This window comes from Canis lupus, chromosome 1, assembly GCF_048164855.1.
Source record: "Canis lupus baileyi chromosome 1, mCanLup2.hap1, whole genome shotgun sequence".
In the NCBI taxonomy this organism is placed as follows: domain Eukaryota; kingdom Metazoa; phylum Chordata; class Mammalia; order Carnivora; family Canidae; genus Canis; species Canis lupus.
The window spans coordinates 68,520,829-68,543,687 of NC_132838.1; the positions used below are offsets into that span (position 1 = coordinate 68,520,829).

The 22,859-nt window shown below is 38.0% G+C and overlaps 1 protein-coding gene across 3 annotated transcripts in view; it reads left to right on the top strand.

Moving 5' to 3' along the window:
* The window catches only part of LAMA2 (laminin subunit alpha 2), a 583,647-nt gene that overhangs the window by 110,817 nt on the left and 449,971 nt on the right, over window positions 1-22,859 (top strand). For all 3 annotated transcript variants that reach the window (XM_072833687.1, XM_072833697.1, XM_072833705.1), the window contains exon 2: window positions 22,075-22,245. In XM_072833687.1, the coding sequence (XP_072689788.1) occupies window positions 22,075-22,245 (171 nt within the window). The remainder of the gene's footprint in view (window positions 1-22,074; window positions 22,246-22,859) is intronic.

A 22,859-nucleotide genomic window follows, 5' to 3' on the forward strand; every position in this document is an offset into this window, starting at 1 on the left:
ATGGGCAGAACTCTTCAGCCATGGTTTTATCTTGCTCGCGTTGCTAGGTTTGCTCTCTTGTCCCTAGTTTTACCAACCTCATTTAGTCACTCCTTTAATCTCCTTCTCCTTTAACATTTATCATATTGTTGTATTTGTGTCAATTTGTACTACGTATTCGATTTTACTTGTTCACTTACAAGTCATGGACTTTGTTATTATTAGCTCTAGCGAGCAGGTACTCGTGGCCGAGTGGTTAAGGCGATGTTATTATTAGCTCATTAGATACCCATTCCATATCAGTATTATTTTTGTTCTTATCATTATTCATTCTTATCATAGTACTTGATATAAATGCTTTACACACACACACACACACACACACGGTGAACAAGTACATGAACAAATACAGTCTGACTGCTCCAAAGCTAAATGATAATGACCAAATGAGTGGTGGGGGCATGGATGAGACCTACACATTGAGTTTGGAAGGGTCTTTTAGCAGATCCTGTAGCACCAGTCTGGGAGAAGTTCTCCATCTCTTCTTTGCATTTATAAAGTCAATCTGTTTGAAAAGCAAGGTAATTCAGAAATTTAATATAGAAATTAAATATAACCCCAGTGTTGGATCTACTAACAAACTATATTATATAGTGAGCACATGAGATAAATATGTTAAATGATGCATAAAAAAAACATTTAGGAAGCAAGATAAGTTATTTCTCAATTTCTAGAGAAAATATAGAATGCCAAAGGCATTCTACTAAATTATTACATAGCTATAGACTTGTCTAAATAAATTCAAATTATATTATGTCTTGATAGAAATGATATATCCAAATATCTTTATGTTTTTTAATTAAGGAGAAGCGTGCTTAAAATCCATCAAAATAAAGTCAAGGGCCATGGGGAATACTTTCTCCTGAAAGGTTAAAAATTAATTTAGTGCTGAATATCTTGGAATTCACAATATATAGAGATAAGTACTGCAATGACAGCAGCTCCCCATTATACACAGTAAGGGTCTGTCTCTGAGTGATTCTGTTGAGGAGTCTGGTTTGAATCATTGGGAAAAGAGAGTCTTGAGGTATTATAAAATGTGAAAAATAAATGAAATGTGCACCTCTGCTATTTTTATATAAAATAGGTTTTTCCTTTCCATTTACAAAAGTCATCTTTTTCTTACTCCTGGATTGCTTGTTTATCTGCATTGAGTAAATTTCTGAGAAAAGTACAAATATTCACATACATTGTTTTACATTTAAAAGAGTACGTATTCAAACTTACTACTACTTGTAAATATAGAAGCTTAAATCACGAATTTTGTTTTTGTTAAGGATTTTTTTAAATAGTGACCTGAAAACATTATTGTTCTTTCATAAAGGTGGAGATACCACATTTGCTCTAATATAGCTATGATTACTTTTTCCATCAGTAGCTTTGTTAGTAGGTCAAGGAGAAATCCTACCTAACAAGAAGAGTCCATGGAGAAAAGAGACTAACCATATCAGAATTGAAATTAAATTGAAAAAATTTAAATCAGGGAAGCCATTTTTTCTTCTTTTTGGTATGATGTGCAAATTCATGCATTTTAAATGGGAAATGGGACATTTCATAGCCGCTGAACAGCAGTGATGTGAGCTCTGTGGTCAGGGTAGATGCAGGGTACAATATACCTGTGGTAGCTTTTGCTCATTTAAGGAAATTACATTTAAAACATTCTGACTACCTTATAGAGCCACAAGAAACTTTACAGTGATTTCTTCTTAGTGAAACGAAGTACTTGCTCTTTTTCGGCTCAGAATCATTTTCCAGTCTTGCTACACTTAACAGGCAGTGCAGATTCAGTCATAGAAATGTATTTGCTGTGCACACACCTGCACACACACACACACACACACACGCAAAATTTTACTGACGCCTATGTACATCTTTGTGTGCTACCCATCAACTAGAACCTGTGCTTTAATTTGAATATTAATTTACCTCAATAACAACATGCCCTTCATTCTTTCTATGTATGTGTTCAGGATTTCATGTTATTATGCTGTGGAGTAGAATGATAGGTTATGTGAACTTGAAATCACAATATCCGTGATCTTTCAATGATGCAGAGTGAAATAGGGACCTTGACCAGATAGAAGACGTATTTATGGTAATTAAATGCATTCATGTCATATTAACTAAATTTGTTGAATATTGATTTCCTTGTTAAATCATATAACATTTAACACAAATACATTATCAAGTTGCAAGTAGTACAGTGGTAAAGTATTTCGCATTAAGACAGTTGCATAAATGTGCTCTAAAGTTGAGTCTAGCAGCAAGGATGAGTGTAGCAGCCACATATTTAGCAACCAACTCCAAGAATAGAGCTGTTTACAAGCAATTAGTATATGTGTGCTTTGTTAGAGAAAGGAGAATTTATTAAGAGTGGGGATGCATTAACTCTTTCAGACATAAGGATTCTATTTCCCAAAAAGCTCCATTCATGTAGACAACACTCTAAGTCAGTTTTTAGCTTCCAGCTGTTTTCTGTTGTTGGAAAGTGAAACACTAGGGTTTGAAATGGTTCTGGGGACACAGCCTTTCCTGTCAGGGATTTTAGCAGATGCTGATATAATTTAATATTCGTGGGAGACAGAGCAAATATAGAATAGCACCAAATTGATTTTTCAGAGTTTTCAAGCCAGATGTCCCTTGGCATTTACATGGAAGAAGTCTACTCTGTACCACGTCGCATATTTTCGCGTTCAACTTCTCAGCCCTAGTATCTAGTCATTGGTGTTTTGACAGCCATCTGCCTAGGCCTTCCTTTCTCTATTCAGCCATAGCTAAAACTGAAAATTTTTTCAAAAAGGAAAATTCCAGGTAGTTTGGATAATAAGAGAACAGAAAAACTAGAACTTGGTGTTAAAAATGAGAAGCAATGCTTTTGTTTAGTAATAACTCCTGTATTGAAGGAGAACATCTTGTAGCTGTGCAAAATAAATAAGCACTTTGGAAACAGATGCCCTAATTCTTATTAGCTGTGTTTATTTTAATTCTGTACAAGGCTGTAGCTAGACACTGACGAAGTTAGAGAAATGAGTAACTCCAGAGTGATTAGCCCAAGGCTGGCCTCCTCTTGTGCATAACAAGCCTCTGTAAATATTTGCTGAATGAAAGAAAAATTAATATGTTAGAATTCATATATGATGGTTTGTGGAAAGTTTTGCCCAATAGCTGATAGGTTTTACTATGTGGAGTTGTACATACACACACATGTGTGCTTGTGATATGTATGTTTATATAGTGCAAGTGAATGGAAGTGTTTGATGGGAACTTCTGTGCATTGACTATGTACTTTTGAGCCCTCGTGCTAGGCATTCTGGATATTCAAAACTCATATGAAATATTTTGCTCTAATGTTATGAGTATATCGACATCAAGCAAAGAAAATAAAGAATATTCTTTGAAATGATAGATGTATGTATAAATTAACTGGTAAGGAGTAGGAAAAGGTGCAGAGATTTTTTTTATTGAGAGGATGGATTTTTAACTGATTTTGAAGGAAATATTAAATTGAGAACTATGGATAATAAATCAGATAGGGAAATTAACATAACCTGGGTGAGGTGGGTAATGCGATAGTGTTTTCCCCCCAGTTTTATTAAGATGTAGTTGACATAGGGTACTGCATGTTTCTGGTGTACGGCATGATGATTTGATGTACACATATTGTGAAATGATTACCACAATAAGTTTAATAGATACGAAAAAAAAAGAGAAAAAATATGGCTTTTTTTCTTATGATGAGAACTCTGAGGATTTACTCTTTAAACAGCTTTCATAAACACCATGTAGCCGTCTTACCTATAGTTCTCATCCTTAGTACTAATCTAATCTTAGAGGGGTAGTGCTTTCAGATTAAGATAATGAAATCATTTGACTCCAGCATGGAATTTTAGCTGAGAATAATAAGAGATAAATTTAGAATAGATTTAGGCAGGGAAGGAGGTTAGAGTCAAATTCTGGAATAATTGGAATACCTAGGTGAAACATTCATATTTAATCAATGAGTCAGGTGAGAGTTATCAGAGGATCTAGAGTGGGGCAAGAATATAAAGAAAATGGACTTCTGTGGGCCTTAATCTGACAATAATGCACAGAAATCTAACAAATAATGGTAACTTCTGCTTTGAATAAAAATGAGGCTTTAAATTGCATCAGTACTAATTGAAGCTAATATGAATTTAGAGCATAGTTTTGAAAAACAAGGATTAAACCTGATAATTAGAAGTTAAAAGAGAAGGATTGATCTCAGCAAGCTCTAAAACAATAGGAATGCACACACATATACAGAATACCATATTTTACTCCTAGTTTTCAAGGACAAATATTTCTATTGCCCTTTGCAGTGTAATTTTTTCTGATTCATATTGAAAATCAGACTTTTATGTAGTACTCATGCATTAATTGATCTATTTGTCAAATATTCCTTGAACACTATCTTAAGTCCATCATTACATTAAGCAGATATATTATTAAACAGGCTTTCAATTTAGTTTAGAGAAAGACGATAAACAAATATTATTATGAGTGTCTAGAAATCCTAAGCCCCAAATCCATCTATCAGTTTCATAAGCGTGATTTACAAGCCTGCTTCATTACTGACAGGATAGAGAAAATATCTATCTCTAAAGAATAACACTTTGCTGGGCATGCTTGCAGTTACGAAGCAAATATATAGCATTCTGAAAATGTTGTCTAAATTTCTTGTTCCAACATGCTTGGGACGAGTTAATGTTTACAGTTCTGTGAGTGAATAAATCTATATACTGAAAATATTTCATTCAATAAGTTGATCTTCTTGAATTTTAAATAAATTTAGGAGCCTGAGGGAAACAATATGGTCCTTGGATTTAATCTTCTGTGTGTATCTAAGTTTATGCTCCTAGTATTAACTCTTTATTATTACTGGCATAGTTTGCAAAAATAAATTATCTTTTGGAATATTCTACTCTGCCTAGACACTTCTAGCCATCACCCAATCTGGCAACAATCTCGAGATTCAATATTAATAACAAAGAATGACCAACCTTTGGCTGTCTTGACATGACTGAATCCACCAAATATATACTTTACTTCTGAAATAATCCAGGGTATATTATCTAGATATGGTTTTATTTTTTTTTTAATTTTTTTTTTAATTTTTTTTAAATTTATTTATGATAGGCACACAGTGAGAGAGAGAGAGAGAGAGGCAGAGACACAGGCAGAGGGAGAAGCAGGCTCCATGCACCGGGAGCCCGACGTGGGATTCGATCCCGGGTCTCCAGGATCGCGCCCTGGGCCAAAGGCAGGCGCCAAACCGCTGCGCCACCCAGGGATCCCTAGATATGGTTTTAGATGATACAGTATACTGTTATATTTACCAGTAGTAAAAAAAATAGATTTTTTTTAAATAGATTAAATATTGTTAGATTGAAGGAGAGAACAATAAGTTGGAGAAACGAGCAGACATAAATCAGAAGTTTCTTCAATAAAACTGAAGAGCAATTTACTTTGAAAGCAAAAATCTCATGACACTAAAATGAGATGACGAAAAAATTACGCTGTGTGCAAGTGTGGAGAAAAAATAGCTTGTGATACTGTAGTGATCGGAGAGCTCATTATGCATCAGCATGAAGAGTTCTAACTACCATGCAATTAAAATACTAGAGTATAAATAAGAGTGTATCATGTGTGGTGGCATATAAAAACTCAGAAGTGGATGGAATTTTGGTAGAGTGATACTCTTGAAAAAGAAAACTGATTAGGCATATTTAATTAGAAAACAGTTACACAGCCACCTTCTGTAACATCTTTTAAGCAAGAATGTCTAATTTTGGATATTATACTTGTAGTAAGATTGATGCTCCAAAGACCAGTCTATCCCAATGCTATAGGGATATTCTCCTTCAACCCAAATAATTTATATCCCAGAGTCCATCAGCTTCCCTCTGTCAATTTGACTGCCAATCAGGATTGGGAATTGAGTAAGTTTTGGTGTAGACAGCCGATAACCACTGCAAGTTATAAAAAATCATATTAATACCTCTCTTCTCTATTTGTGTCCCTAGCTCACGGAGTCCAATGAAGACAAAACATTTTTTAGAGATCTGGAAATAGTTGCAATGGTATTTATTCTGGGGGAACTCTAATGAAAATTAGAAAATTTAAAGGTGACTGAAGTTATTAAAGAACATAAATTTCAGGATGACGAACTGTTTCCTTACTGCCTATTAATAGTTGGAGAAAAGAGATATGCTCCCAAATACATGAGTTATCAGAAAAACTGGGGGGAAGACCCCCCCAAAAACAAGGGAAATTTATGGAAATCTTTTTAGTGAGCAGTAGTAAGCTATTTTTGGTCACATGTTGAAAGCAGTTTTTCAGATATTTCTGAATATTTGAGAATCTTAAGTTGATTTTTAGGAATGGCACGGTCTAACCAATAGTAAATTCTTAGTCTCACCAATTGTAGATTCTTCTGGCCTCCACCCATCCACTCAGATCCTCTTCATGCTAAGGACTGCCTCTGACTCTAGTCTGGAATACAGAGTTTTTCTTTCTGTAAGCTGTTGACTGGGAATCAGATCATTTCTCTAAGACCCTTATCTTTAATTTCTTCATCTCCAAACCTAGATTCCAGGTCCTTATCTAGGTATGCAAGGTAGAGATTATCTTAATCTGGTTTCTCTGGATTTACATCCACCATTAGCTTAGTTTACTGTCTTGACTTGACTTCTGGCCAGACTTACTTTGGATATCTTTGAAGTTTTCTTCTTGCCGCCTGCTGTCACCCCCTGCTTCTCCTCTTTTATTTACCATATCCAATATGGAAATGTTTCTAATAAACTTTGTGCAGAAATTCTATCCTGTAAATCTCTTGCAGCGATTTGAAGCTCTGTGAAGAAAGGGGTCATGCCTGTGTTGTTTATTCTCATATGATTATCTGCATAACTGGGTGCCTCAGCAGTTGGAGGCATTCGATGAATATGTGTTACATATAGTTAAAAGAACTGGAATTGAGTTTGAAAAACACAAGTTCCCTACCTAAGTAATAACCTATCAATACTGATCTTCCATTATTTTATCCATAAAATTGAGCTAATCATGGCTATTCCATACCTTATAATTTTGTGAGAATGAAGAGGTAAGTGAATATATTTTGTAATGGTCAGTGCTACACATTTATTATGATCGATGAATTGCATTAGTGGTACATGCCCTGCGACAAAGACAGACTCATGGCTTTGGTTTTTGTTTGTTTTACATCAGATGAACTAGAACAAATATACTAATTCCATGCAGAATTTTTAAAAAGAAGTTAGAATTGGTATGACTAAATCAATTCACAGAATCTCATTCATTAGTGAGACGCATTAATTTTATGAATCTCAACTGAGCACCCATTTGATATCAATAATTCTAGTTGTCTTTGAGAATAAAAAGATTAATAAAGTCTTTGCCTTCAAGGAACTTAGAGTTTAGCCGTCATTGAATGTTGATAAAAATAGCAAAAGAGAAAAAATTGACAAAAATCTCATTATATTTAAGAGTTTATATGTGCTTGGTAGATGAAAAGTATTATTAGCAAGGCTATGCTAAATGACTATAAAATGCTGATTTTTCACTTCAAGTATTTACAAGAGCAAACAGAATATTTGTGAGTTTTCCTGCATATTTATGTGTGTGTTCAAACAGCTGCTAGAGAACAAAGTGTTTTGCTATAAACACTGTCAAATCTCACTTCAAAAAAATTTGTCTATAAAACAAGTATTTCCATAGATATACTGAAGCTGCATAGAATTTGCTTTTAAAGCATAAAACAGAATTAGATGCTTGAGTCAGCTGTGAAGTATTTTTTTCATGCAACTCTCATTCTAATTCTTCACCCTGTGGATTAGGCTCAGACCTGATGCAATTTGAAAGTGATAATGCACTATAAAACCTGCAGAAGCAATCCGGCAGTGGGCATAACTTTGACATTGTGTTTATTAGAACAGTACATTTATATCTTCCAAAATTTGGAGTTTTTGTTGTGTGGTTGTTGTTGTTGAGTTAGTAGGAAAGTGTTGGTGGGGAGGAGAGATGGACTGGGGTTTTGGGAATACATCAGCCAATTAATATAACTCCATCAATTAACATAAACCAAAAAACTTATCAACTGAACCAACTCAATCGCAGCGAGAATTCAAAGTGACTTACAACACAACACAAAAGACAGTTTGGTTTATTTTTTAAGACAGAAGCTGAGAAACTACCCAGAGATATTTGAGTTTAGGGAAACAATTAACAAAGTAAACTTTAAAGGAATACTAGTTTTAGCCCTGGATGCTAACATTATCTCTGTGCTGTCACGTCCCTAAAACAATGAAGTAACTATGTCCATGTGGATTTGTTTGCATGTTGTTTGTTACGGTTTGCTTTTTTCATGATTTATTCTTTTCATATTTTGGCAAAAGGAGGTTTTTCACTTCCTCAGAAAAGGCACATCATTCCTGCCCCAAATTCTAGGATGGATTTTTCCTTGGGGAGTATTTTGAGCATCTTTCTGTGTCCAGGCCTGGTTGGGCTCTGAGAACACGATGGTCAACAGAGTAAACAAAGCAAACGTAACTGCTTCTATCAGGGAGCTTCTGTTCCAGCAAGAGACACAGACCTTGGATAAATAAGCATTACATAAAATTACACATTGTAATCAGTGCTGCAGAGGAACATTAAGGCATAATCAGGGAGTGTAATAGGGCACTGTTTGGAAAGAGTTCGCAAAGATCTCAGAGGAAGTAAGATTTCAGGAAGAAACATTCATGAAAGATAAGGAGATACTAAGAGCAGAGGGAAGTTAAGGAGCAGGGGTGTGTAGGGAAAGACCCGAGAGAGGAAAACGCAGAGCCTTGTTCTAGAAACTCACTAAAGACAATATTGATTGTTAACGAGAGGATATTGTAAACCAGGATAATAATTTTGAATTTTGACCTAAATTAGAATCCATTAAAAGATTTTAAGAGGAGGGGCCTCCTGGATGCCTCAGTCGATTAGGCGTCTGTCTCCTTTGGGCTCAGGTCATGATCCTTGGGTCCTGGGATCGAGCCCCATGTTGGGCTCCCTGCTCAGCGGGGAGTCTGCTTCTGTCTCCTTCTCCCCCTGCCTCTCTCTTATTCTCGCTCTCAAATAAATAAACAAAATCTCAAAAAAAAAATGATTTGAAGAGGAGTGACTTTATCACATTTGTGGCTTGTTAAAAATGGATGGAAAAGAGGCAGAGTGTAAATGGGAGTCCGTTTAAGAGGCTCTTGCACGAGTCCTGATGTTAACAATGCTGTCAGTTGGCCCCAGGTGTTATCAGTGGCACTAGAGAGCAGATGCATTGGAAATTCATTTTGGAGCTACAGTGGCAGTCAGAGGTGCCATGGCAGCAGCAGCGACTCCTAGCTCTCTGCATGCGACACAGAGTAGGTAAAGTAGTGTGTGCTGAGTTAGAGGGAATCTAGGAGAAGCCGTCTCAGGGTGTGTGTGGGGTGGGGGGTGGCAGTGCTGGAGCATAGGAAACCATGAGCTCTGCTTTGGGCAACGCTTGAGATGCTCCTGAGACGTCTATGTGGAGGTGTCAACCCAGTACTTGGGTAAGGGGTCCTGGAGCTTCGCAGAGCTATCCCATCTGGAGATGGAACTTGGGAGTTGTTGGCTAATAGAGACGGAATGTAAATGGCTTCAAAGCAGAGTGAGAATGAAACAAGAAAATGGTACAGGATCGAGCCCCGAGGAACTCTTATACTTACTAATAAAAACAAATGAAAAAACAAAACAAAACAAAAAAACCAAAGCTAATGAATGTAACTTTTCTTTTCTCTTTTCTTTTTTCCCCTAAGTCTTTTCCGCCAGGGGGAACATAATGTAGAACAGTGTTTTTTAATAAATCTGTTTCATCATTAGAAATGAGAAATTGTCTAGCCGTCCTTAAAGAGCAGGGTCCACGGGGAGCAGCATCTCTCCTGCTGTCACCGATGCATCAAAGCTTCCACGAGCTCCTTCTGATATTTTTGTTTGAGGGATGCAAATACAAGCTCATGCTCCTTGCCTAGCAAGTAGGTTAGAGATTTATCATATTCTTATCTTTAGATTTTGGGTTGTTGACCACAGCCAGACACGGAGTTTTCGACTTGCTTTCTGTATTAGAGACCCCTCCACTACGGGGTGATTGCCCATGTAAGGCTCTCCGTTTCATCCCCAGTGCCTTAAAAGTGTGTGGTGTTCCTTGCTTTGCCTTTTTTTTACTTCTCGTTTTGAGTTTGCAGGCAGACCTGCCAAAGAGACATCTAGTTTATAGGCTGGGTTTTGTAAGCCAGGCAGCAGAGAGCAGATACTGAACATATGTTCCGCTGATATTGATGGAGCGAGGTTGGAAGAAGTTGGAAGCAATCTCTTTCTCCCCAACTGCCACCCCCTCAAGGAATATTTTGGGTACCCTTATGGTGGAACGTTCTAAATAAGAATCCCAGCCATAATAATTATTTTCCATCATATGATTTGAAAACCTTTAGGATGAATCAGGATCGTTCTACAAGGAGAACATTAAAAAAAAAAAGTAGTTCGTAGGTTCTAATTCTCAATGGATAGTGGATAAAATTTCCACGCAAAGGGAAAGGACTGGAGATTTTGCGATCAGGGCGCTCCCCTGGATGGTCAGGAACTGAGGGGAGTGGGAGTAGCAGGGACCTGTACTTTGGGGAGGTGAATTTGAAGTTAGATTAAAAATCTATTCAATCCAGCCCAAGGATGATGGTTTGCTGAATTTGATTTTCTTTTTTGGTTGTACATTTCAAGGAGTCTTTATTGATCAGAGGTAGTGTGTTCAACTTCAGTTCACCAGGCATAAGACAGAGTTGGTTTTGAAAAAAACTATTTGGAGGAGTTTGAAGAAGTGTGCTTGCAAATGCCCTACAGGAAGTCATTGCCCCGGAGACGGAGAAGCATGGTTATGTCCCTTCTGGCGCCTGTGGCTGTTCTCCCCAGAGAGCTGGGCTCCCCGGGCAGGTGTTACAGGTGTTATCTCCTGTATGCATAAATTCTAAGTTACAGCCAATTCATGACCTAATCCTGTTTTAATAAGATTGGTGATACCCTTTGTGAGGAATTTAATAAAATCCTCTAGTGCTTGTGTGGGCCAGGTAACTAGATGGCATGTGAGTTCATCATAATTGCCCCCATAATCCTTATTTTAGTGATAATACTTGCTACGTAGAGGGACACTGATATTCTATGAGCAAAACACACATGGTCACCTTTGGTTTACTTTCTTTTTTTTTAATTTTTTTTTTAATTTTATTTATTTTTATTTTTTTTTATTTATGATAGTCACACAGAGAGAGAGAGAGAGAGGCAGAGACACAGGCAGAGGGAGAAGCAGGCTCCATGCACCGGGAGCCCAATGTGGGATTCGATCCCGGGTCCCCAGGATCGCGCCCTGGGCCAAAGGCAGGCGCTAAACCGCTTCGCCACCCAGGGATCCCCTACTTTCTTTCTGATGATACTGAAAATGCATTTTCTTCTTAATCTGTTTAGAAGGAATGGAATAAACAATTCTAAAAATTAATTCCACTGAGGGACATGCACTATGTTTTCTTATTTTAAAAAGAAGAAAGGAGGCCAATATATCCTTTTATTCTGGAGGTTGGGAAGAGCAGAACTAAGCAACAGGGAGAGACAAATTTGAAAGGCCTATAAATGCAAGTCAGGGCCAGAATACATGCTCTCCTTGTTTCTTTTTCTTTTTTTCCTCCTCTGACCAACTGGATTCAGCATTATTTTTTCCCAGCTTACAAGCATTGTTGTGTCTGGATGACTATTAGTTCAAATTGGACTGATTTTCTAGTTCTATAAAACTCTTCATCTGCATCATGTATCAAGAGCATTGAGTTACTTCCTGCAGTGCACAGCTGGAAATCATTCTCTTTGGCAACATTTTGTTTTATCCCATTTTTGTTTTATACCAATGTGTTCCCACACTCCCACATAGCTCAGGATTTCAACAGCCAAGTATCTCCTTTTCTTCCTTGATGCGTCTTAGAACATTTTAAATTGGCAGGTTCCCTTTTGTCTTTCAAATACTGAACCACTTGCAAACAGCTCTGTTTGCTTGCATGAATAATTTTTTTTTTAAAACGCTCTGCAGAACTGAAGGACTTAAATGCAAAGTTAGAAACATTCAGTTTCCTCTTATTCTTTGAGAAGTGATAGGTGCCTGGCATGAAAAAGCAGGAGGAAATATCACATACCAAGACTAGGATGATGAAAACGGAGAGAGGGAGAGAGGGAGAGAAATACGTAATGTATTGTTGTAAACAACATGTGATGGCTTTTAAAAGTTATTACATTATTTTGAAGGGAAGTCATTGACTGGATGACTTTTCCATAGCAAATGTCTACATACCATCTGTTATCAATTATGTCAGCAAAGCTGGACCATAGAACTTAACAAGAAGCGTGATTTGTGAGATTAAAATACATGTATTGTGTGTGCCAATATGTAAACATACACACACACACCTGAGTCGTAATGACAAACTGTGACTGCTAGGCACAATGAAGACAACTACTCAATGGTATGCGCTTAGTTTAATATTTAAGCTGATGAAAACAAGAAATATGTATTTAGAGACGATTTTTGCCAGACTACGTTAGAAAGATCTTCTTTAAGGGCCGTGAGTTAGGTTATCATCATTTTATAATGACGGCTTCCCAAACTTCACACAGGTCAATGTGATCAAAAAAGAGCACAGTGAAAAAGAAAAACAGGAAGAAGAGGAAGGGGAAGAAGAAGAAGGAAAAAAAAAAATAAAACCTAGAGGAAACTTTCACTGTGAAACAGAGTTCTTAAGTGGCCCCTTCAGATGGTGATCATCGTATAAGCAGCGGGTCTGTGTGGAAACGGTGGTCACGGTTGCCGCTCCTCTTGTTCCTTCATGTTTTGTCCCAAAGATGTTTAAATGAAGCAACTGCCTATCTATTTATCTATTTTGTTATGATAAAATTGCCCTCTAGCTCTTTGAATAGGTGCACGTGTGTGCGTACATGTGTGTGTATGCGTGTGTGTGTGTGTGTGTGTGTGTGTGTAATACAGGCTCCTTATGGCCACCTGGCTTCTTGATCAGAAGCAACAGAAATCACCAATACTGTGTAACTTAAGCAGAGATGGTTAAAAAGTTCTGAGATGATTGTTAGGGTTGTTAGAAAGTTCTGAACACAAGACTCGGGAGATGGTGTTCATCAAGGCCATTTCCAGGTTTCAGTGCCTGTATGACCGAGTCAGGGTGTTTCTAGAGACGTTGTCCGTAGCCCCTTCCTTCCCCCCCACCACGGGTGCTTTTGTCTCTGTTGCCGATGTCTTATTTCCTTACTCCTCAACCCTGTTCTTCAAGGGCTCAAGATGCACAGCCCTCGGCTACGGTCACACACGCGCCCAAACTACTGAAGGAAGAAGAAAGCTCTCTTCCACTTCCGCTTCCTTAGCAGGAGGGCGCCCTTTGTACTAAAGACCATGGCACTTACCCCAGCATAGAAATGCAGGCCGGGTGTTGGACGGGCAACAGGTGATAAAGATGTGCCCTGTTCTCCTATCGCTCGAGGGCCGAAACAGAGTCCGACATTCCTGACACATCAGTGATGAGTTTGATGGCTTTGGTTTGCCGGATGTCTCTCTAGAAAGATGACACAAGTGCATCTCTTTCTTCTCACTCGGTAAATTTAAATCTGAGTGTTATTACAGGCTGGTGTTGTCTCTGTTCTCACTGATGTCATATAGGGGAAGTCCACTGTGAAGGACGCTAGAGTGTCAGTGTGATGAGGGTCAGAATGAAGTATCAGCGGACTACTATGTAGACACCGAGAAGGAAACAACAGATTCTGTGTGGCAAGGTCAGGAAACACTTTCGCAGAGCAGGGATCTTTGAGCTGGGTCATGAAAGGTGAGTCGGTGACCATGGCGCGGAAGAAGAAAGATATTGTAGAAGAGATGAGATCATGGATGAGGCGACGCATGATGAAGAGCTTCAAAACACCTGGTATTGTTGTAAGAGTAAGATGCTTGGCGTGTACAGAGGAGTTTCAGAGGTAGGTAGGGGCCTGTTATCAATGTCCAAGGAATGGCTGCTCTGCTATAGGCAACATTGAGGTCTTGGAAGAAAAAAAAAGTGATGCAATCAGACTTAATTTTTAGGAAGATAATTTTCATGACCCCATGGAACATGAACAGAAGCGGAGTCACGCAGAAAGACTAATTAGGGGGCCACTGCAGTTGGTATTCTTGTATAGATATATAGACAGATGAAGAGAGAGAAAGAGAAAGTTAAGCTAGAGACACAAATAAATTGGAAGCAGAAATCTTAGCATGGTGAGGAGTAAAACGTGTTTGTTCCCAAAGTACCTGTTAACATTTTCTGGTTTCTGTGGAGTAACACTAGGGCTGGTTTATGGTCCCCTATTGAGTGTGAATGGCAGAAAGCTGGGTGATGAGATAATGGAGTCAGCCATATTTTTAAGGGTGGTCTTCACGACCTCAGCATGTGGAAATGGAAAGAGCATGGGGGAAAGGGTGGGTGAGTTAAAGTTTTTAAAAAGAAGTTATCAGGGACCAGAAGAACTGATTTGTAAGTAGCAGTTAGAAGCTGGAGGGAGGCTCCTCTTCCTCCTCCCATGGTTCTTGGGATCCACTGGGGAGATCTGCAGACTGTCCCTATCAGAGGAAATCGGGGCTTCTGTGACAATAAGAAAGTTGAAGTGTTTTCTTAAAATGGAGAAACTTGGAAATAAATGTCAGGCCTTATAGAACCATGATGGAAGTTGGCCTGTGAGTGTGCCTGTGGGAGGGGAGAGGATGACTGGATGGCATAAAACTGGGGAGTGGTGTAGGAGGCGGAAGGAATTTCATTTAGAGCCAGGAGGGGAGTGAGATTGCTGGGTTTTATTAATTCTAATCCATTTGGGATTACAATAACTGGATTTGAAAACTTAGCAGTGCCATCTGGGTTCTGGGAATTGTTTTCTTCATGCGTAAAATTTAAATTCTTACGAGGCTTCTTTGAGCTGAATTCTTTTTTGCTACCAGAAACAACCTTCTAGTTTGTCACCTGGAGAGATATCACCTGAAGCCTAAGAAACAGGTCTGAACTACGCCACCCAGCAGATCACTTACTAGCACATTGAATGCATTTCCCTCCGATTCACTTGTCGTTCTTCAAAAGACAACACTTATGTATTAAATATGATTCGATGTCAAAGTTCTTTTATTTTATGAGACAAAAGCTGGGAGGATGGGAAATTTGTGCAAGGAAAACAGAGTCATCTGCTGACTGCTGGCCTGCTGGGGTCTTGGAGAGAATTTCAGCTGTTTTGCTGATAGCGTGCTTGCTTTTGCTGGTTTCCACGGACTCTGCAGGGGGTCGAGAAGACACTGTCCCTCTGTAGTATCCAACACACTTTTCCGCATTTGATTTAAGAAATGTCAATTTAAAATTTTATTTTTCCTGGTATCGACAATTTATAAAAGGCCAAAAAGTGATATAAGTCATATACCTTATGTGCATGTACCTATCTGTGGGCATATGTAGATGGTTGTGTAGATACATGTACACACATACACAAGCATGTATAATATTTCTATAGGTTCTTTCCAAATTTTATAAAAATGTCCTCACCTTCAGAAAAGTTGGAAGAATCCTATACTAAACACTCACATGCTCAGCATCCTGATTCTAAAATAAGTATCTTGCTGCATTTACTTTATTATACATCTACCCATCTGTACATAACTGCCCATCTTGTATTTTGCTCCCTTGCACGCTTCACACCTAAACTCTTCATCACAGGTATCATTAGCTAGAATTCAGTATTGGTGTGCTTTCTTTCCTCAGGTAAGATTTGCCTTCAGTGAAATGCGCAAGTCCTCGCTGGGTGCAACATGCGCTCGGAGCATGGCACTCCACACGCTTGAACAGATGTGCACGCTTGTCTAACACAGACTCCTGTTGGGAAGAAATGGTCTCAGGACTCTTTCTAGTCAGTGTCTATCCCTCAATCAACCTTTTTTTTTTTTTTTTTCAGTTTTATTTTCCAAACAGATTTTGCTTGTCTGTTCTAAAGAGTCAAATAAATGAATAACATAATATGTACCGTTTTTAGTGAAGCTGCTTTTCTGTGGTATAATGCTTCTGGAAGTCATCTTGCTGTTCCATGGTGGTGCTGAACAGTGTGCCATCCTGTGAATAAACCAGAGTTTGTGTAGTATCACTTCTCCCTTTGGTGAAAACCTGAGCTGTTTCCAGATTTGTTTATTATAAGAGCTTCCATGAACATTTCTGTATAGCTCTCTTCATGGACATGCGCTGTTATTTCTCTTGGGATTTTACCTAAGGGCTGAATGTAGGGCCATGGAGTAGGTCTGTGTTTCAATTCATTAAAAAATGCCTAACTCTTCTCTAAAGTCGTTGTACTAATTTACAGTCCCAACAGCAACAGGGTAGAGTTTTGGTTGCTCCACAAGCTTTCCAACGATTGATGCTATCAGTCCTTTTAATGATTTATCAATCTTTCTAATCTTACTCCTAAAGCCTAAGAACCTTGGAAATACGCAGGTCTATTACTATGACCTGTCCACCCGCCACTTCTTGTAATTGTCACATGTATGACATTACCATACATTGTGACCCCTCTTGCCCCCTGGAACATTACAATTTTTTCTTTAAAATGTACTTAGAGACTTATATGGATTTATATTCAAGTTTACTTACACTTTTTTTTTCTGCTCTCATCTCCCATTTTCTATAAATCCCATGATGTGATTTTTTTTTTTTTAATTCTAAGACACTGCATTTTTCAATTCTGGAATTATGTTTGGTATTTGTGTGTGTGTGTGTGTGTGTGTGTGTGTGTGTAGTTTCCATTCCTCCACTGAGATTTCCTATTTGTGTTTTCATTTAAGCATTTGTGTGTGTGTCCTTGGTCGTAGATATAAAAGCTGCTGTAAAATCTTTGTGTGTGAACTCCAACATCTGGTTAATGGCAGCGTTGGACTTTATTCATTGCTTTTCTTTAAGTATGGGTAGCATTTTATTGTTTCTTTGTACGTTTAATATTTTTAAAAAATGCATTCTGAGCCTTGCGAATGATATATGGTAGAAACCCAGGATTCTGTTGTTTTTCTGAAAAATAGCCTCCATTTTTTACTTTTTGTGTGATACCCGTTGGTTGACTTGTATGGAGTCAGACACCAAACTGCAGTCTTCCTGGTGGAATGCAGCTACTGTAGGTTTCCATTTTGTTCCTTTAGCCCCTGTTGGAGTACAGGCTGGGCCATATTCAGGTCTGGCATCGGTGAAGGTTTTGGGAAAAGATTATACACGTATTTTGAGGCTCCTTTTATGTGGTTTTCTTTTCTCCAGCATTTTCTCTTCACTTTATAGCTGCGATGGTTGTTCTTAGTTCTGTTATCTGGTTTTTCAAGATAGTTTATTTATTTATTTTTTCAAGATAGTTTAGAAAAAGACAGATGAAAGAAACTGTGGAATTCTATTTGAGTTTTTGCCACTGTGCCCAGTGTAGTCTGAAACACACGCCTATCTGCCTTTTTTCTAAGCATACACATCCCTCCCAGCTTGCCTGTTTTGGGTTGTTCCCCATTGTTTTCAGGTATTTGGCATTTATTCTTATTTTTATTTTTTTTAGGTATTTGGCATTTAAAAAAATATATTTTGTTCAGAGTTCATAGCTGTCGTCTATGAGGGGTTCCCTTGGAGCTACTCCATAATTATTAAAAGTAGAACTTTTATATGCAGGTTTTAAAAATGCTTTGAAACGGTGTGGGGGATTTTGAGGCGACCAATCACCACAATCATGCAAACGTGTATGAATACATCACAGTATCTGGACTAGCAAATACAGTAGAAAAGCATCCAAGTGAAAATCTGGTGAATTTTCTAAATGTTTGCCATATTGTAAAAAATTTCTATTTTTCACATGCCGTCACTTAGCTTTGTCTACTCTGTTTATTGAATGTATACATCATTTAACAGAATATATATTATTTCTGTATCGTAATCATTTTCTAATATCTCATATAAAATATAGAATATAAGGAGGATAAATATTATTTGTTTCTTGTTCAGACTTTGTTATGCCACAAATCCAATCAAATTTACTTATTCTACATGCTATTCAGAAAAAAATGTCAATCATAATTGTATGGGTGTTCATGACTGGCTTTTATGTCATTAACATTACATGACCTCAAATTGAATTAGGAGGCTGTAAGCCAATGCTCTATAAAGGTTCGCCAGCTATTTGTAGTTCATTTACACTCACGGTGTTTACATAATCTTCACAGAGCAATCTTCACTTTATTGAATATGGCAATAAATATTGCTCTGCCGCTTTTGAATGGGGATAAATAGGTACAGCTTAATAGATTTAACATATAATGAAAACGGGCTGCAATCTATAATACAACCTGCTGAAGATTCAATAAAAGCTCGGATATTGACTGGCTCTTCAAATTGGTTGTTAGCGACTAATTGGAGACCTTCCCTGACCAATACACTTTACTGATTTTTAAAAAAATAAACAGCAAAATAGCTGATAAAATTTCAAAAGGCAACTGTTCTTGACCACAAAGCGAGGCAATTAAATTGAAAAGGTTAATTTTGAGCACATGATCAATACGTATAACAGAAACAAATCAATGGAAAGAACTGAAAGATAATAAATGTAAATTTTATTAATATCTTCGTTTATAATAGAAAACCCTATGAAGAAACAAAGGGGTGGTGACCAGGCAAGTTCTTTATTCTGTTAAATATGTAAATTGATAAGCTTTGCTGAGGACCAGGTTTTGGCTCTTCTTCATGCCCTGAGAAGAATAAGTCTTTGGGGTTAAAGGGCTGAGTTCAAATCATAGTTATCAATCTTACTAATTGATAATTTTGTGTGAATTGTTTATCTTCTCTGAGCTGCACTTTCTTCATTTATAAAATGAGACTGATACAATCTACAAATGGGGTGACTGAGCAATTAAGTCCTATCACTTGATGAAAATGAAATAGCTTCGAGATCAGTGTCACTTCTCTACCTGTGATTCTGTTATAGCCATGTCATTTCCCTCACATGGAATTCATTTAATTCTGTGGAGGAATTGGGATGTAATGCAATTCTATATATTCAGACCCTACACTATGCAGTAGAATAGTTTTCCCCAGCCATCTTTGCTTTCCGGCCCCTCCAGTGATTACTCAGAGCTGAGAAAGTGAAATCCCATCCCACCCAGGGCTGCACCAGGGCAGGCCATGGGGAGTCTCACCCATCCCTGCAAAACAGACTCAAGGTCAGCGTCAAAGTTAGAACTAGTCAAAGTCCAGCGAGGAGACAAAGATCACAGAACAAAACGGACAGTGTCCCGGGGCAGTTTGAGAGATGGGTGGCCATGGCTTGGGATGCCCTTGGTGTAAGTAAACTGGCTTTGTTTGCAGGGATTACAAGGGGTGTAACTACCTGAACTCCTTCCGCAGGACCAGCAAGATGAGAAGTAGAGTCTTGTCCTCCTGAGAACAGGATGCTCAGCATATGTCTCCCTTCTAATTATCTATTTTTTTCTACCCTATTTACACTAAAATTATAAGGATCTGGAAAAAAAATTCCACTAAAACAAATTACTCACTGGGACAAGTAGGCAGGGTTTGCTTTGATGTATATGTGAACCATTACGTATACTCTGTGTACTTTGTACGCATCTAGACCTGTATCTGTACCTGTGTTTGTATATCTGTCTCTGTATCTGTATTCACGTCTAAACAATCCCCTAATCTAACAGGTTGAGACAATTGCAAAGCCAACTACTCCATTTGTCACTTAACATCCACATAAGCTTTCAGAAAAAAGTCCATACTCCTATGCCTTCCCCTCCGCCTGCTGTGTTGGCTTTTTCCTTCTTCCTTTTCAATACCAGATAAACTTCTATTTCTCCTTTGACATTCAGATCAGATCATTTCTCCCAATAAGCCTATCTTAATTGTTTTTTTCATCCTCAAATCTTTGTGCTATCTGGCATTCTTGTGTGCTCGATGCATATTTGATGAAATAATAGTTACACAGTTAAATCCAAGATGGTGATGAATGACAGACTGTATTTAATCATATATCATTAACCGGTCTAGAGCATACAATACTGAAGGTGAAGAGATAATGCTTTGGGAAGGATCACATTATTTTAAAATTTGGAATGTGGCAAACCTCACAAAATTGAGGTAGTTTCCAATGAAGCTTCAAATAGAAGTAAAACTACTACTACTACTACTACTACTAATAATAATAATAAATGATTGGAGCAGCAGAGCCAGAGGATTTTAGAGACCAGTAAAGTGTGGTGAGGGAGGGAAGAGAGAGATTGTTTGGAGGCAGCTTTTTGGGAGACCCCGAGAGTGACTGAGATGGTAATTGTGGTCTTGCCTGGTCTTATGAACTCGCTTACCTCTCTGAAATGGTTGAGAGTGAATACAAAATAGATAAAAATTACTTAAAAATCTTTTTTTATTTGCTGTACTGTTATTTCTTTCAGTGCAATTCTAAGATCAACCAAGACCAGAAATTAGCACTAGATTTATGTAGGTTTCGTACGACATCGTAGAGAACATACAGGATAGTGATTAAGAGGTTAGACTCTGGAGCGAGATTTCTTGGGCTCAAATCACAGCTCTGCTATTTGCTATCTGCAATGCTGGTGAGTTACTGAACATCACAGTAACATAAGGGCAATCGTAGCGTGTAGCTCATAAGGGTGTCCTTTGCAGCAAGTTAGTCCAGGAAGACGGAGTGCTAGAACAGTGCCTGGAACATTATAAACATTCAGTAGTGCTGGTGGTGAGGATGGGAATGAAGATGCAGATAATGCACAGAACATTTATGTGGCTGGTATTTATAATTCATTCATTTTACAGATACGTCAGGTGCTTACTCCGTACCTAGCCTGTACTAAGTTTTGAAGATAAGAAAACACTTATGAACTCAAAACTGCGGATCTGAGTAAAACATTGGGACATAAGACTTAGTTAATGAAGGACTTTCTACCAGAGGTTGAGTTAATGTAGACCTCCGTGGTACATGACTAGAGCAGAGACCACCTAGAGGGTTAGCATGTTCCTTATATACAATGAGTCAAATCATCTGTAATCTCAAATATACTTTCTCTAAGACAAGTTTTTTCAGTGAGAGTGGCTTCTGAAAAATGGCTTTCTGCATTGTCGTTGAAAGGAGGTCCATAAAATGCAAATACTAGCCACATGTGAAGCAATATTGACATTAAGTTGTAGAAAGTAAAGACCCGGGTTCATCTAGAATGAAGGGCCTTCTCAACTATACACTGAGATAGGTCTCTGTGATGTTTATCTGAGCACACTTAAACTTCTATTGTATCTAAGAAATAATCGCTGGTATGATCATGGGCTACTGCAATTACTTATTTCTGATAATATATTGCTATATAATATGGCCTTATGGCACAGAAGGCAGTAAAGAATGGTTTTCCAAAATCTTCCATCATTTGCTATTTTCTCCAATTTGGATATAAAGTAATTATAACAACCACTTAATGCTAAATAATAATTGGACCATAAAGATGACCATGAAAAACATAAATGCAAACTTGTGCAAAATCTTTATGATTATAGTTTCCTACTATATATAAAATAGCTGAAATGAAAGATGGATCTTTTGCCCAGAACATGAACAGAAGATTTTTTTTTAAAGTGTGTGTTAGAGATGGGACTTTCTTGATAATTAAGTATTAGAGGTTAAAAATTAAGAAGATAGGTTTAGATTTTATGTTTAGGACCCAGATAGAAGTGTTCGTTTGAGAACACATGCTATTTATATAGAGTACTTAATTAAGTCAGATATTCAATTATTGCTGATTAATTTTCGATTAAGTTAATGCTCTGAAAAATATCTTAATTTCATCTTAAAATGCAGCAAAAGCATACCATGTTGTTTCTGGCCCACACATCTTCCTTTGTCCTTCTTTTTCAGGTTTATTCCCTGCTGTCCTGAATCTTGCTTCTAATGCTCTTATCACCACGAATGCAACATGTGGAGAAAAAGGACCCGAAATGTACTGCAAATTGGTAGAGCATGTCCCTGGGCAGCCGGTGAGGAACCCCCAGTGTCGAATCTGCAATCAAAACAGCAGCAATCCATACCGTATGTAATTTAATTCATATTCGCATGGCACTGGCTAGGATCTGTAATTGAGAGGTCTTGATGTGCATTGAAGTCAAGAGTTTGTGGTGTCCCGGACTCCTAGAACTTCTCTTTCATCGGGGGCCTCCTCTCTCATCTGACAAACCTCACTGGAGTTCTTTATATGTACCAGGTGTAGTGCTTGAGGAGTTTTCCAGCTGAAGACCTGTGTCAGTCACCAGGTTTACTACATCCAGAATAGTATCGGCGGATACAGTTGTGAATACAGGTGTTAGTCATTTGTGGGTCACGTGTGTGTCAGGTACTCCGATGAGGATCCAACAGGAATAAGGGACAGTCCCTCACTTCAACCAATGAAGGAACAGGCAAAAAGTACAAGATAAAGAATCCGTGTAGGTGCCGGGGAAGGCTTGTCCAAAGAAGTGATATCTAAGCCGAGATCCAAGGACTGGTGTTAGCTGAGCAGGTAAAGAAGAGAGTCAGAAGAGAAGAAGAAATGCCAGAAAGAGAGAGGAGAATGAGATAGAAAAACTTCTTTGCTCAACAGGGAACTGGTTAGGGAGGGATGGCTAGAACTAAGAGCATCCGAAGGCCGAAGAAAGCAGAGCTAAGTC